Genomic DNA, 14,034 nt, shown 5'->3' on the forward strand with positions numbered 1-14,034 from the left:
TGGATGGGAGATTGGGAATTGGGAATTCCTGGCTGGGAGGGAGGTGAGGGGCTGGGATGGAATTCCCAGAGGAGCTGTGGCTGCCCCTGGATCCCTGGAATTGTCCAAGGCCAGTCTGGAGCAGTCGGGGACAGTGGGAGGTGCCATGGCAGGGGTGGGATGGGATGATCCACAGGTCCCTTCCCACCCATTCCATGGTCACAGAGCCCATGGTGTCTCCAGCTGTGGTTGGAGGCTGCACCTTCCACCCCATCCTGGTTTGGGAAAGGAGCAGCTCGTTGGGAATGGCTGAGCTGAGAGCTCCTGCCAGGATCCCTCTGTGTCTCTGCCCTGATTTAAACACATCCCAGAAGAGCCCACTCTGGATTTCTGCTCCATGCAGGAGCTGATGCTGAGATAAGATGGACATTGAGATTCCTATGAACCCTCGGGGTAGCACTGGAAAAATGCTCTTTTGTTCCCAGTTTTGCACAGGAAACTCATTTTGGCTTCTTTTAATATCACAGCTCGAGCTGGCAGGGAGTCAGAACTTCAGCTCCATGACCTCATATCTCTGGCACAGAGCGTGGCTTGGAGCTCCACAAACCTGATAATACATGAAAAATGTGAAATATCTGCAAGTCTCTCATAACAGGAGAAGGTTGTACAGCACATTTTTGATTTCTTCTCTTCTGTTTTGAGATGAAAAATGAATTTTTCTGAGCTGTGATCGGGGTTCCAGAGGATGAGCAAGCTTGGGGGGATGTTCTGGGTTCTGCTCTGTCCCCTCTGTGGTTTTTGGGACTGAAAATCCACCTGATCTCCCAGAGTGGTGCCTCCACCTGGGCTGGGATCTGCTGTTTTATCAGGGATTTGTAGCCATCAGGGCTGCAGGTGATGCCTTTCATGAATTTAGGAAGGGGTCTTAAAGCTCATCCCATTCCAACCCCAGCCACAGGCACCTTCCACTATCCCAGGTTGCTCCAAGGCCTGTTCAACTTTGCCTTGGAATTTTATTTTTATTATTTTACTTTTTGTATTTAAAAATTATTATTTACTAAAAAAACTATAAAGGAAACACTTAAATAATGGATTATTTTCTATTCTGAGGCAAACAATTTTCGTGGCCAGGCTGGGAAAAATTTTAGGATTGAAAGTGTGCAGGTGTGGAAGAACCAAATTCTCTGTGGAGGGATGAGACCTTTCCTGCTCATCTGTTAATTCTGTTGCATAGAGGAGAAAGCCTGGATTATAAACACAAAACCAAACTGTTCAAACTCTATTTGTTTTTTGTTTTTTTAAATTTATTTCTCTGGCATTTTGACCTGGAGCAATGATTTAGGTCAGGTGATTCTGGTAAATAAAGAAGCAGCAAACATCTGAGCAGAGCTTTTGGGCTGTTCTGGAGATGAGTGGTTGAGGCAGATGAGTTGGAGCACGATTTTGAGGGATTTTTTGTAGAAGATAACATCTCTGAGCTGGCAGGCTCCTGAATTCCTGGTGATATTCCAAAAAAACCTTGGGAAAGAGGACTTTGCAATGCCAAGGGGATGAGACATTTGCATCTTGCAGGAAGCAGGGCAGATGAGGAGAGGTTTAAAGTTTAATTAACACCAAGGAGGGGTTAGGTCTTAATTGATGTGCCACAAAAAGCTTCTGTTTTCCCCATTTGGTTACGAGGTGAGGTGGAAAGAGATGTGGGGCTTGCAGGGCCTGAAGGGGCTCCAGGAGAGCTGGAGAGGGACTGGGGACAAGGGATGGAGGGACAGGAGCCAGGGAATGGCTCCCAGTGCCAGAGGGCAGGGATGGATGGGATATTGGGAATTGGGAATTCCCAGAGCAGCTGTGGCTGCCCCTGGATCCCTGGAAGTGCCCAAGGCCAGGCTGGAGCAGCCTGGGATGGTGGGAGCTGTCCCTGCCATGGCAGGGGTGGGGTGGGACGGTGTTTAAGGTCCTTCCAACCCAAACCAGTCTGGGATTCCATAAAAATTGTTCAAAACACTTGGGTTTGTCCCCATCCTGGACATCCCATTCCCTTCCCGCCTCAGCTCCTGTTCCCTTTCCCTGCTGATCTCAGGCAATGTCCAGCTCTTTGTCCCAGCTCCTGGCTGTGTTTGTGCTTCACTCCCCTCATTTTTATGGTTATTTTCATTTTTGTATAACCCAAACCAGGGTTTTCCATTCCCCTGGGCACTGGGCGATGGCCCCGTGACCCTCGGGATTTCTCTCATGGGCATTCCAGGAAGATCCTCAATTATTTTCCCACCCCTTTTCATCTGAGACCATTTTTAGGAAGCTTTATTCATGCCAGCATTATTTCTGCCACAAAACAGAAATATTCTGCTTATTGTGAATAAAATGTTGTTATTTTGGAAAAATTTCTGTTATCCAGGCACTGTTGTTTCAGGGAAATTCACTTTTCCTATCCCTGGGCACAGGGTTATTTGCAGTTAACTCTGAATAAACACAGTAAATATTCCATGAGCTCCTGGGAATTATTTCTGGTGGGTTGGAGCAACAATTGGATGAAAAAAATTAAAAAATAAACCACAAAAAATCCCCCTAAAACCCACCAAAATAACAGAGAAAACAACACAAAAAAAAAATATTTTCTGACATGGCTTAAAATTTATAAGGTTTGTTTTGGGGTGAAATCCATGAGGATGAGAGCCTGGTTCTCTGCTGGCAGAACTGTTGAGCAGCTTGATAAATATTTATTTATTAAATAAATATTTATTTATCTATTTATTCTTACTAAAAATTAAATTTATGCCTCAGCTTTCTGACCTGCTGGCAGACAATTATAGATCATGGCAATATTTTCCCTTTTTAACTGTGGGCTATAACAGGATCTTTCATTATAATATTGTATTGTGCCCATACTTCAATATTTAATAATTTTTAATAATTTAATAATAATTTTTAATATAAATTTAATAATTTTAACACATTAAAATTGATTGACAGTGTTTCTCTACAAACAAAATGCAGGGAGGGCAACGAACTTGTGTAAAAATTGAATGAAAATATTAAATCTACAAGGAAATGAGTGCTGGGGGAGTGAAATGTTCCTGGAGTTTTCTAAAGTTAATGCACTTTATAAATAGTTTCCTCCAAACTCAACTTGGAACAGCAAAATTGTTCATTTTAGCTTCAGAATAATGGATTAAAATTAAAATTAATTTGGTTATTCATTTTGTCCATCTGTAAATTGTAATGACTTAAACAAAAAGGAGTGACTTTCTGCACAAGGGTAAAGAATTTTCTGTGGGAAGGCACCTACACTGCTCATCTTTCCAGGACATTTATGTGATAGAATCCAGGGAGAAACCCCAAATTTCCATCTTGGGAATATCCACGGAGACCCCTCATTGTGATGTTGGAAGTTTGGAACTGTCCTGGGAGCGGTGGCTAAAATGGGGATGGTGATTTAGAGCTTCCCATCGTGCTGGGGATGAGTTTTCTCTTAATTAGAATTTTTTTTTGTTGAAAAAATAAAGGAATTAAATTGATTTTTCTGGGAGGAAAAGTGGCAATTAATTTGCCTTGGGATTGAAATAACACTGAGTGTTCTTATGGAGAAGAAGGTTTGTTTTGGGTTCTGCTGGGTTTTGTTTTTCTGGAAAAACTAATAAAGATCTTCATGAATTAAGGATTTGTTTACCCCATGGATTAACCAGACAGCTGAAAGTACATTAATTGGTCAGTTCTCATTTGGGTTTATTTCATATTATTTAATGATATGTAGCTTTTCTAATTTATACCAAATAAAATACACATTAAAACTGGAGCGGGATGACTTTGAGCAAAGCTTTTGGAGGAAAATATTTGAAATTTGGTGTCCCAGGACACAAAATACAAAATGAGATGAATTTGGCTCTTTAAATACAACTAATTATGGCAATTTCTGCAAAGAGATTTACAACAGAATCTGTTGCGGTCCTTAAGGAGCAAAGAGTGGCAGCAGAAATAATAAAATAGAACAAGAAACTCTTATTTATTTTGACGTAGAAACTCAGATAAATTTGGATTTATCCAGATTATCCAAACACGAGCTACTTTATCAAGATAAAAATGAGAACGAGGTACTTATCTAAAGGATCCTTGAAGGAGGGTCGTTGGTCTTTAGATTTTACGGAGATTTCGGAATTGTACAGCTGGGAATGGCCAGGCCATCCCCAATTCCCAATTATTTCCATGAGGGTTTTTCCATGAGGCATCTTGTCCAGCCTGGTTTGAGATGTGCTCTTTGGAAAGGTGGAGAGCAGAGGTGTTGTCCTCCCAAGTGTCCTCTCCTTTTGTGGCTTCCCTGGATTTCGGGTGCGTTGTGCCAAAGGGTCGGGAAATAAAAAATGGGATGAACTCTGGGTGAACTGCCAGGGGCAGGGAGCTCTTCCATGGCCTCATCCCTGCGTGTCCAGGGCTGGAAAAGTGACACATGGTGCTTGTTAACTGCTACGTGCATATATTAAATTATTTGGGGCAAACCACGGTATTACAGCAGGAATTGGGAAAAGCAGGATTCATTAATATCTCATAATTGAGGCAAGGAATAATAACAGTGCAATCAATGATGGGTCAAAACACTTCTCAGAGGGGAGAAAGCTGGAATTTTAGCCGGGTTCATAACAATAAAAGCTCATTTGTGCGAGGTGATGGTGGCGGGGCTGAGCCCTGGCGCTGCTCTGAGCTGGTTTTCGGGCGGCTGTGGCTCGGTGCCTAATCTAGCATGGCAAATGTGCGAGGTGATGTCCCAGAGGAACTGTCACAAATCCCGCCAGAGAGTGGGGACACAATGGTGCAGATTGATGTCTGGCTTTATTAAAGCACAGTTTGGTGCAGGAGGGACAAACTCCCTCTTTCATGTCAGCCTCCAATCAGTTTCTTATCAATACTTTTGGCTCAAAGATACTGAATGCAGAATTGCAGGGAAATGGGAGGGGAGGAAAAAAATATCTTTTGGAGGTGCCCTTTTCACCAATTAGATTTGGAGATGTCACTAAGCTGGGGTTTAATTTGGCCCGAGCACGCTTGGTTAATTGGGTAGAATTCATTTTTGTAATCAGGAGGGTTTGGAGCTTTGGTTTTCTGCTTTGGTCTCCTCCCAATTATCCCTAGAACAGTCTCACAGCCAGAGACAGAGTCCTGCCCGCTGGAAAATGATGGGATTGTTTGGAGACCTATTTCCCCCATCATCCCAATGACCCTCCCTTGTAATTTTCTTACTATGTGAATTATTTTTTGCTGTAGCACAAACAAAATGCTCCAGGAGTTTACCCAGGATGACTTTGGGCTCAGCAACTGTTCCTTTGATCCTTTAAAAATACTGAGGATCCTCCTGCTTCCAAGGTTGTTGACATAATAAATATTTCATCTTAAAATGTCATCTCATTCTGCTGAAAGTGCTGTTCCCATGTACCTGCCAAGCTGGAACATGGACTAGAAAAGCGTTTTCTTGACGGGTTTCATGTCTTGGTTGCAGCTTTGATTATTTTCCAGCTCTTGTCATAAACATGGAACATGTTCTCCTGTTGTTGTTTTTTTAATTTTTATTTCCCTTGTTTCTTTGGCATTGTTTTGGCTGAGTTTTATTCTCTCACACTGCATTATTTCCCTTTTTCCCAGTAACTGGCATGCTCTTGCTTGGTTTAAGTAGGAAAGATGGCCCAGGATGCTGTTTCCACATGGAGCAAAATTTAATTTCAATTAAATTAAAATTTAATTACATTAGTTCCTTGGGACTTCATTTTGCTTATCTGCAGGAGAACATCACCTGCCCCCTTCACCAACTCTGGACCAGCAGTCAGAGCCTCCCTGTCCTGAAATTCCTGCCCCTCCCTCCTTTTGCCACAGGAGCTTCCTGAGGAGAAGGGAATGTGTGATCCACAGAAATCTCATCCCTGCCTTGGGAAGAGGAGCCCTTTCAGCTCCACCAGTGAACTCAAATATTTATTTAGGGAATGATTTAGCTGCTCTCCTCCCCTTGGCCATTGGAACTCGGTAACTGAGGGTTTTCACTTCGTATTAGCAGGGAAACCCCAGGATTTCTGTGCTCACGCATGGTTTCCTTGTCCTGTCTCTGTGGAGCCAGGCTGTCTGGGGGCTCTCCTTGCATTGAGGTCAGCCTGTGTGCTGAGGGGCTTCCAAAATTCCCAAACTGAGCAAAACCCTGATCTCCCACATCCCCCTGGACTTTCTGCCCTTCCTGCCTCTATTGCTGACCACGCAAAACCCCAGGAATTGGTCTTGAAATGATCTGTTTGCATCATCCATGCCCGTTTTCCTGCTGATTCAGAGGTGTTCATGGTCATGGGTTTGAATATTCCATATATTTAATAATTGATATTTAATATTAACTATAATAATAAATATTAGTAATGTTAATAATATTAATAATTAATATTTCATTAATATTAATATTTAAAGGAAGGAAAAAGTGGTGTTCCCTGCACCACATTCATGGAGTAAAATGGGAATGAATTATGTCTAGCTTGGAATATTTCACCTGCTCAGCTTGACAATTTATTTGCAGAAATTGCATTTTCTTATATCATGGCCTGCCTGAATTTTAAGTTCATTTTTTCCCCCCCCGTCCTTAATACCAAATATTAAGTGTCTTAGACATTCCACTAAAATGTATTTATTCCATCCCTGTGTTTTTCTGAAGCCTAGCTAGCCCGAGGATGAATAGAAGTGACATTTTACCCCAAATCATTAAAAGATGAAGGACCTGAGGAAAGTTTTGCTGGTGGGACTGAAAATGTGAGTGATTGAGGTTGAAAATAGGAGCCAAGTGCTGGCTGTAAAATAACCTTGGAATCACATCCTGTGAAAGATTAAATTGCATCCGAGGGAAGGCGGCGTGAGAGGGAACATATTGTCCCCCCCTTCACTTCCCCAGGTCCGGGGCTTTTAGCTCAATGAACTCCAGGCTTTGTAATTAGCAGCAAGGCGATTAGATGGGCCACGTTCCTGGGAGTAATTAGTGCACTAATTGTGTTTGATTGTTTAATTACTCTTGCTCACTGCAATTGAGGAGAGGCAGTGAACCCCTCTGCAAGAGCTCTGAGAGGTTCTTTGGATACAAGAGCTTCACTTTGTGCCATTTTATGGGGAGGGGGATGTACATTTAACCATTCCTGGGGTGAAACAGACAATAAAATCCCCTAAATGGCACGTGGAAAAAAAATCTGGATTTGGAGGCAATGCATAAGAACTCCAGGTTTTTTTCCATAACCTTTTTATGTGCGTGGTGGGAACCAAAAGAAATAAATAGAATAGACAAAAAGGTTGGGCAGGATAAAGAAGAAGGGGAAAAAGGCAATTAGAGCTGGAGAAATTGCAAATAGTCCTTGGGATTGTTGTCTGGGATTTGGCACAGCTGCCAGATGGAAAACATTCCATCGCCATTCCCATTTGTCTTTGGATAGTGATGGCACAGGCAGAGAGCTGGGCTTCGATTTGGAAGCTGGAAGGGGATGAAGACGAACCCAAATATTCTAAATTTGGCGATGGACAGTCCAGCCTGTAGCTTTGTGTGACCTGGAAGAAAGGCAGGAGGAAAATCTGCGGAGTTATTTGCAAAAGTCACACCGGGGAGGTGCATGAGGCGGAATTCCTGGAGAAGGGAAGACTCTGCTTCCAGGAACAGCTCTTCCAGCCTCGTCAGGCTGCTCAGCGTTCCCATGGACTTGTTTCCCACTGAGGAATAATCATCCTAAGGCAGAGGAAGGATGGCCCAGCTGACCCTGCACAGCAGAATTCGCGGGAGCGGGCGGCTCGTGCTGAGGCCTCGGCGGTTTCTCACAGATGGCGCTGCCTGGCCATGCTGTGATCGCTGCTTTAGGGCTCAGAAAGTCTCCTGCCTGCTGAGAGGGAACTTTTCCTGGCTTTTGCTGGCTTATTTCACTCAAGGAGGAGTTGATTTAGGGAGCTCTGAGATAGAGGCCCTTCCGAGGGGAAGGATAAGAGGAAATGTGAGGATGAAGTTAGTTGGAACCTTGTAGGAACTTGGAGGTGAGGCCCAGGCAGCGAGGAGGGGATGGAGGAGGAAGGTTGAGATGAGGTGTCAGCAGAATCATCAACCTCCTGTGAGGGAGAATCATCAACCTCCCACCAACCAGGAAATTCCCACTGCGCTGGAAATCCAGGGAGAGCAGGGAAATGCTCCATCTCCCACGGGAGCAAGGTGGAGGGCCCTGAACACCACAACCTATTCCATACTTGCATGAGAACCACAGAAACATCCGTGAATCAGGAATCCCTTCCTGCCTGGCTTTGGCTGAGGGTTTGTATGGGAAGATTTGGTGTCTGACTCCTTTTATCCTGCTTTTTTTTTCCCTCCTGGAATGGTGTTTTCACTGCAAACTTGCAGCTGGCCCAGCTGGTGGGTTTGATCATGGTCAGCCAGCTGAGCTTGAGGAGGACAGAAGGGACAAATCCATCCTTAAAAATAACCATCCCCTCCATCAACACTTTAAAACCAGAGCTCTGATATCCGGCCTCCTCTCTGGCCCTTCCCGGGAGGACTGGGACCTTCCATTGTCCCCAGCGCTGGTGCCAACCAGGATGAGATGTCCCCTCCTTAATGAGACCTGACAAATGGGCAACTGGGCTGCAGCTCAGGGCCTCCAATGGTTCATTTCCACCGTGGCGGGGCAAAGGGCAGGCCGGAGTCATCCCGCTGCGGAGCGGGAACGGGAACGGCCTTCCCGCCTCCGAGGTGCCGCTGGAGCTGGGAAGATTGAGTTAAGGGGGATTTCTGTGTCAGCGCCCAGGACCTTTCACAAACAGGCTGCATGATCTAAATGCCGTGTGACTGTGTCCCCCCGCCGCCACCGCGCTCCGAGCGCGCCGCGCCAGCTTCCATTAGGTTGGGATGAGCGCTCGGCTCCGTGCGAGGAACCGGGGGAATTCTGAGGGAAAAAATATCCACCCGTGCCTTGTGTTTGCTCTGCCAGCAGGGGTTTAGCCCTGGGGGAGCTGGTACACCACCAATAATTCTTGGAAATAAAAGTTTTGTACGAAGTTTGGCTGTCTTGGCTGAAAGTCGTGGGCTAAAAGGGGCTTGGGAGTGAATGAAAAACCCTTTGCGCCCTCGGTGAAGCTTCTTAGGGCTTGTAGGGTTCCTGAAGAGAATCCACCACTGCAAAAAATTAGAACTTTGTAGGATTTTGGGAACCAAACTAAATTTTTTTATCAAATGTCTGCAGGTTTTAAGACAGTGCATCCATATCTGTAGATCTATATTTATATCTCCTTCCTTACGTTTTGTTTTTATGTGTGAGTGTAACACCAGAGAAAATGAGTGTGCTAAACTCTGAATTAATATAGAATTAATTGAATATTTAATATATAATTATTGGATATTGAGTTCTTAAGTGTTTAATATTACTTTAATTCAAGATATTTTTTGCCACTCCACTCTGTGAAATATCATTACCTTAAACATCACTGAGTATTTGCCCCCCACAGAAGACAGAATGAAGTGTACCCCTGTGTTCACACTCAAAATATTCATGGAATATTAAATGTTTGGGTTTCTGGCACAGGGTATTTCCATGTTTGTGGAAATTCCTGGTTTTACCCTACCTGTGAGTATGGAATGAGCAGGTGGAATGTGTTCATGGTGACAAATGGTGACAATGATGGTGGCAGGTGTTTGCTCAATAAACACTTCCTACTTCTCTAAATTCCACAGCTTAAAATTTTGGCCCTGCTTGCCTTGATCTGGACAATTTTCTAACCCAGAAGATTTCAAAATTGTAATTCTCTGCCTGTAATTAAACCTGTTTCAAACAGAAAACAGAGGTGGGGGAGTGAATCCTCTCTCTCTGTCCATGGTTTCTTGCAACTCATTAGAAGCTGGCAATTAAAATCTTTGCAATTACAAGAGGAAGGATGTGAATATTTTTAGGGAGCAGCTGGAGGAATTCTGACACCCTTTCAGGCAGCTCTAACAGCCACTTTTCCAAACTGATGCCTGAGTGCTGCCACGCGGGATTTGGAGAGCAGTCAGTCCCACAAAAGGGACACTGGGAAAACCAACGTCCTCATCTGCAAGGCTTTGATCAGCTCTGCAAAAACAAAAAGCTTTTTGTGCTTCTGATGGGCAAACCCAACAAATTCTTGTCTCTTTGGGAGGAAATTCCTGACGTTATTTCAACCTTGCTGTATTTTAACTTGTAATATGGCTATAATGGTTGGATTTGATGATATTGGAGGTCTTTTCCAGCCTTAATGATCCCATAACTGTTTGTCCCTTGATAATTTGTTAATCACAGGCTGCTGATGAGAGTTGGAGTTGAGCTCCTCTTTTTGGGATGTGAATCCTCATTTTTTAGTGCTGTAGCTCAGGATCAAATCCTCATTTTTTGCTCCTGAAGGTCTCACTGAAAACTGAAATGAAGAGTGGGGCTTATAAAACCTTCCTGGTGTTTTTTGGGATAAAAAAAATATTCCCAAATTCCAAATTCTCCCTCCAGATCCCACACGGACCCGCTTCTTTCATCTTCCATGTGGTTGGGAGAGGTTTGTTTTGCTTCCTGTCTGCTTCTAATCAGGATTTCATTCTCCCCTGGCTGAGAGGGATCTATGGAGTAAATCCAAAATTCCCTCTTCATAAGGTTAAAGCAACAAAGTTTAAAGCACTGGGTTGTGAATTATCTTTCTTCCTCATATTTTTTTATGGATTTTTTTATGGATTTCACTGTGTTTTAATAAAAAATGTTTGCAGGTAACAGGAGGGACAATGACAGCCTTTGTGCTGCTGGTGCTGGGTGGATTTCTGCTGTGGGACAAACATTTGGAAGTGACATCCCCAACCCCGTCATTTCTTTCCTGAAAAAAAACCAAAAAACTCAACAAAATAAAATTTATTGGATAATAACCACCAAATACTCAGAGCTGCTTAGGAGTTATCTGAGTGTTGCAGATCTCCTGGTTGATCAGGGTGTAAAAACTCATCCCAACCCTGTGTGTTCTGGATGGATTCCAAAGGAAATCATCAGCTCATGTCGGGCTCAGCAGCCTCATCCTTTCAGGATTTTCCTGTCCTGTTTGATTTTTGAGGCACTTCCATGATTTTTAAGGGTTTATAATAATCTGAGCTGTTTATTTAATGAGGTATTGGCCACAGTGGTTAATTGGTTCTGCTTAAATTAGTTCCCATCAATCAGAGACACTGGAAAAATAATTGATTATTAATGGCATCATAAAGGGAATAAATCCCTTTGGAGCATGGATGAGGAAAATGCAATGGTGACTTTTGTTGGGATGGAGGCTTTTCCAAGAGGAAGTGCCAAGGTAAAGTCAGTAGGAACCCCATAGGATCATGGAGATGGGGCCCAGCCAGCGAGGAGGAGTCAGGAGGAAGGTGAAGATGAGGAGTCAGCAGAATCTGTGGGACCATCCAACTTCCCACTGCACTGGAAATCCAGGGAGATCCTTTGTCCAAGTCTTTTCCAGGGCTGTCGATGCCAAAATAACCCCAGGAGCGGGAGGCTCTGGGGTTGGGTTGTGGGGACGAGGTGGTGGCCAGGTCCTTGTGGGGTTGCTGTGCTTGTCCTGCTCTCTGCCATTTCCTCATGGAGAGAGGGATTGGGCATGGGAATGGCTGCCCAGGGAGGTGGTGGAGTCACCATCCCTGGAGGATTTTAAGGAAAGTCTGGATGAGGCCCTCAGTGCCGTGGCGTGGGTGACAAGGTGGGGTTGGTCGTGCCTTGCACTCCATGGTCTCAGAGGTCTTTTCCAGCCCGGTTAACTCTGGAATTCTGTGCCTCTGCCCAGGTGGGGATTCTCGGCCGCCGCATGAGCAGGGCCTGGCCGGGCCATGGCCTGGCCGCCGGGGCTGCTCCTGCTGCTCCTGCTGCTGTCCGGCCGCGCTCCGGCCGCGCGGAGCCGCGACTTCACCGCCAAGGACATCGTCTACCTCCACCCCTCCAGTAAGTGACCTCCACCCTGGGACAGGGACAAGGGAAACACCACTTGCCTCCTGAACCTTGAGCTCGTGGGTTTGCACTCAGATTCTCCCAGGAGCCCAACCCAAAAGCCACTTCCAGTCATCGTTTCCATGGTCCTCAGAGGCCACTGGAATATTTTCAGTTTTCAGTTTTCCCGCTTCTTCTTGAGCCACGGCTGTGTTGGTTTGATTTTGGCTCTGCCTTTGGTCTGGTTTTACCTGGGATCATGGAATTGTTTGGGAGGGACCTGGTTTCTACAGTCCTCACTCTCATAGGGCTGAGCTGGTGTGGAAGAAATCCCAATTTTTTTGTGGGAGGGGTCCCTGCCCATGGGACATGGGCTCTAAAGTCCCTCCCAACACAAACCATCCCATGATTCTGTGTAAAACTGGATCAAAAGGGTTTAAAGGACACATGGGGCTACAGGCAGCTGCTGAGGCACCAACAGCTCCTGCCTTGAGTCCAGCAATCCCTGCAGCAATGGAGTTGTGCATCTTTAGATCTTCCCTGGACCCTCACCAGTCTGTTCCCTTTATCAGACACAAACTTGCTGAATTCCATGGGAACAGGGATTGGGAGCTGTCCCTGCCTTCTCTTCCCACAGAAACTCACTGCTTCATAGGCTGTAAGATTTATATTCCTGTGCAAGCAGGATGAAATTCCTGGTTTGGATCATAACTGTGACCTGTCAGACGTGCAGGGATTAATTTAATTATTGTGTTGTCCCAGCCTCAGCCCCACCAGAGTTGCTCCTGGGTGATTTCTTATTCTGTAAAAAAAAAGAAACAAGAAATGAAACCCACTTGTTTCACCTCTGGTTCCCAAAAGGGATCTGGCCCAGAGCAAGGGGAGGAGGGGATGAGGAGAGAGGGTCAAGATATGGCCCTTGGAGCTGTAGAGGTTCAATTTACTCAGAAATGTGACCTGTTCACTATTTGGCTTCTGAGAAGGTGGCAGCACCTTGAGGATGGGTTGAGAGTGCCCCAGAAGTGCTGCCAGGAGAGCAATTAAGGAATTAGCCCTGAGATAAATTAGGACAGAGGCTGAAGGTTCAGCCAAGTGGTTTTGTTCCCTTTGGGGCCGTGAGCCTGCCTTCAGCAGGAGCAGCTCTTTCCCTCAATGGGACAATTCCCAGAGTGTTTAAATCCACCTGATATTTTGTTATCAGCACCGATAAAGCCGCAGTGCTGGATGTGAGCTCTGATTCCAAGGGAATGAGCATTCCCAGCTCCCTTTGAAGTCAGCACTGGGCACTTTGGCTGGGTTAAACGAGTCCACAGGGACCTCAATGTGCCTCTCCTGCAGTGGGGGACGGGGATTTTACAAATCAGAACCAACCCGCTGACACTGACAGGAAAATTTGGAGAAATTTGGATCTAAAGAGGAAAAAATGTTGCTGTTTCCTCCTGAAAAGCAGCACAGAACCAGATGAATTGGGCCATTTGAGCTCCATTATCCATCCCTTTTAACTCCATATTTCCCATTCCTTTCAGCCACGCCGTATCCTCGTGGATTTAAGTGTTTCACCTGCGAAAAGGCCTCTGATAATTACGAGTGCAACCGCTGGGCTCCGGATGTTTACTGCCCCAGAGGTAACCAGCCCCATCCCAGGTTCCATCCCAACCCACCTGTCCCTGCCAGGGCCCTGTTATTCCCAGAAATGTGGAATATGGGATTCTGGAGTTAATCCTTTTCTGTCTCCTTGCAGTGGATGGGGTTGAGGACTTTGAGCTGTTCCCTGCTTTCCTCTGGCTCAGCTGGGGATGAGATCAGGCTGGTGTTGCTTTCCTAGAATCCCAGGCTGGTTTGGGTTGGAAAGGACATTAAAGCTCATCCCATTCCATGGGCAAGGACACATTCCATTATCCCAGAGTGCTTCAAGCACATCCAGCCTGGCCTTGGACACTTCCAGGGATCCGGTGCTGGAGTCAGAGGTACAGAGTGTGCCCTTGTCTCTGATGCCTGGCTCTGACATCCAAGAAAACTTTGAATTTCATATAACACCACGAAAACAACTGTGAAATAGAAAAACTAAAAATGTGAATGTGTAGATTAGAGAGTTTTCTTAAGTCACTGGGTGGAAAAAGTTAAAGTT

The 14,034-nt window shown here is 45.2% G+C and overlaps 1 protein-coding gene across 3 annotated transcripts in view; it reads left to right on the top strand.

Annotated features, from left to right (window-relative positions):
* Positions 1-14,034, top strand: part of LYPD6 (LY6/PLAUR domain containing 6) — a 26,878-nt gene that overhangs the window by 10,320 nt on the left and 2,524 nt on the right. For all 3 annotated transcript variants that reach the window (XM_015635410.3, XM_015635409.3, XM_015635411.3), the window contains exons 2-3: positions 11,767-11,921; positions 13,433-13,531. In XM_015635410.3, the coding sequence (XP_015490896.1) occupies positions 11,810-11,921; positions 13,433-13,531 (211 nt within the window). In that variant the 5' untranslated portion in view covers positions 11,767-11,809. The remainder of the gene's footprint in view (positions 1-11,766; positions 11,922-13,432; positions 13,532-14,034) is intronic.

The sequence above is a fragment of the Parus major genome, chromosome 7 (assembly GCF_001522545.3).
Source record: "Parus major isolate Abel chromosome 7, Parus_major1.1, whole genome shotgun sequence".
Lineage (NCBI taxonomy): Eukaryota > Metazoa > Chordata > Aves > Passeriformes > Paridae > Parus > Parus major.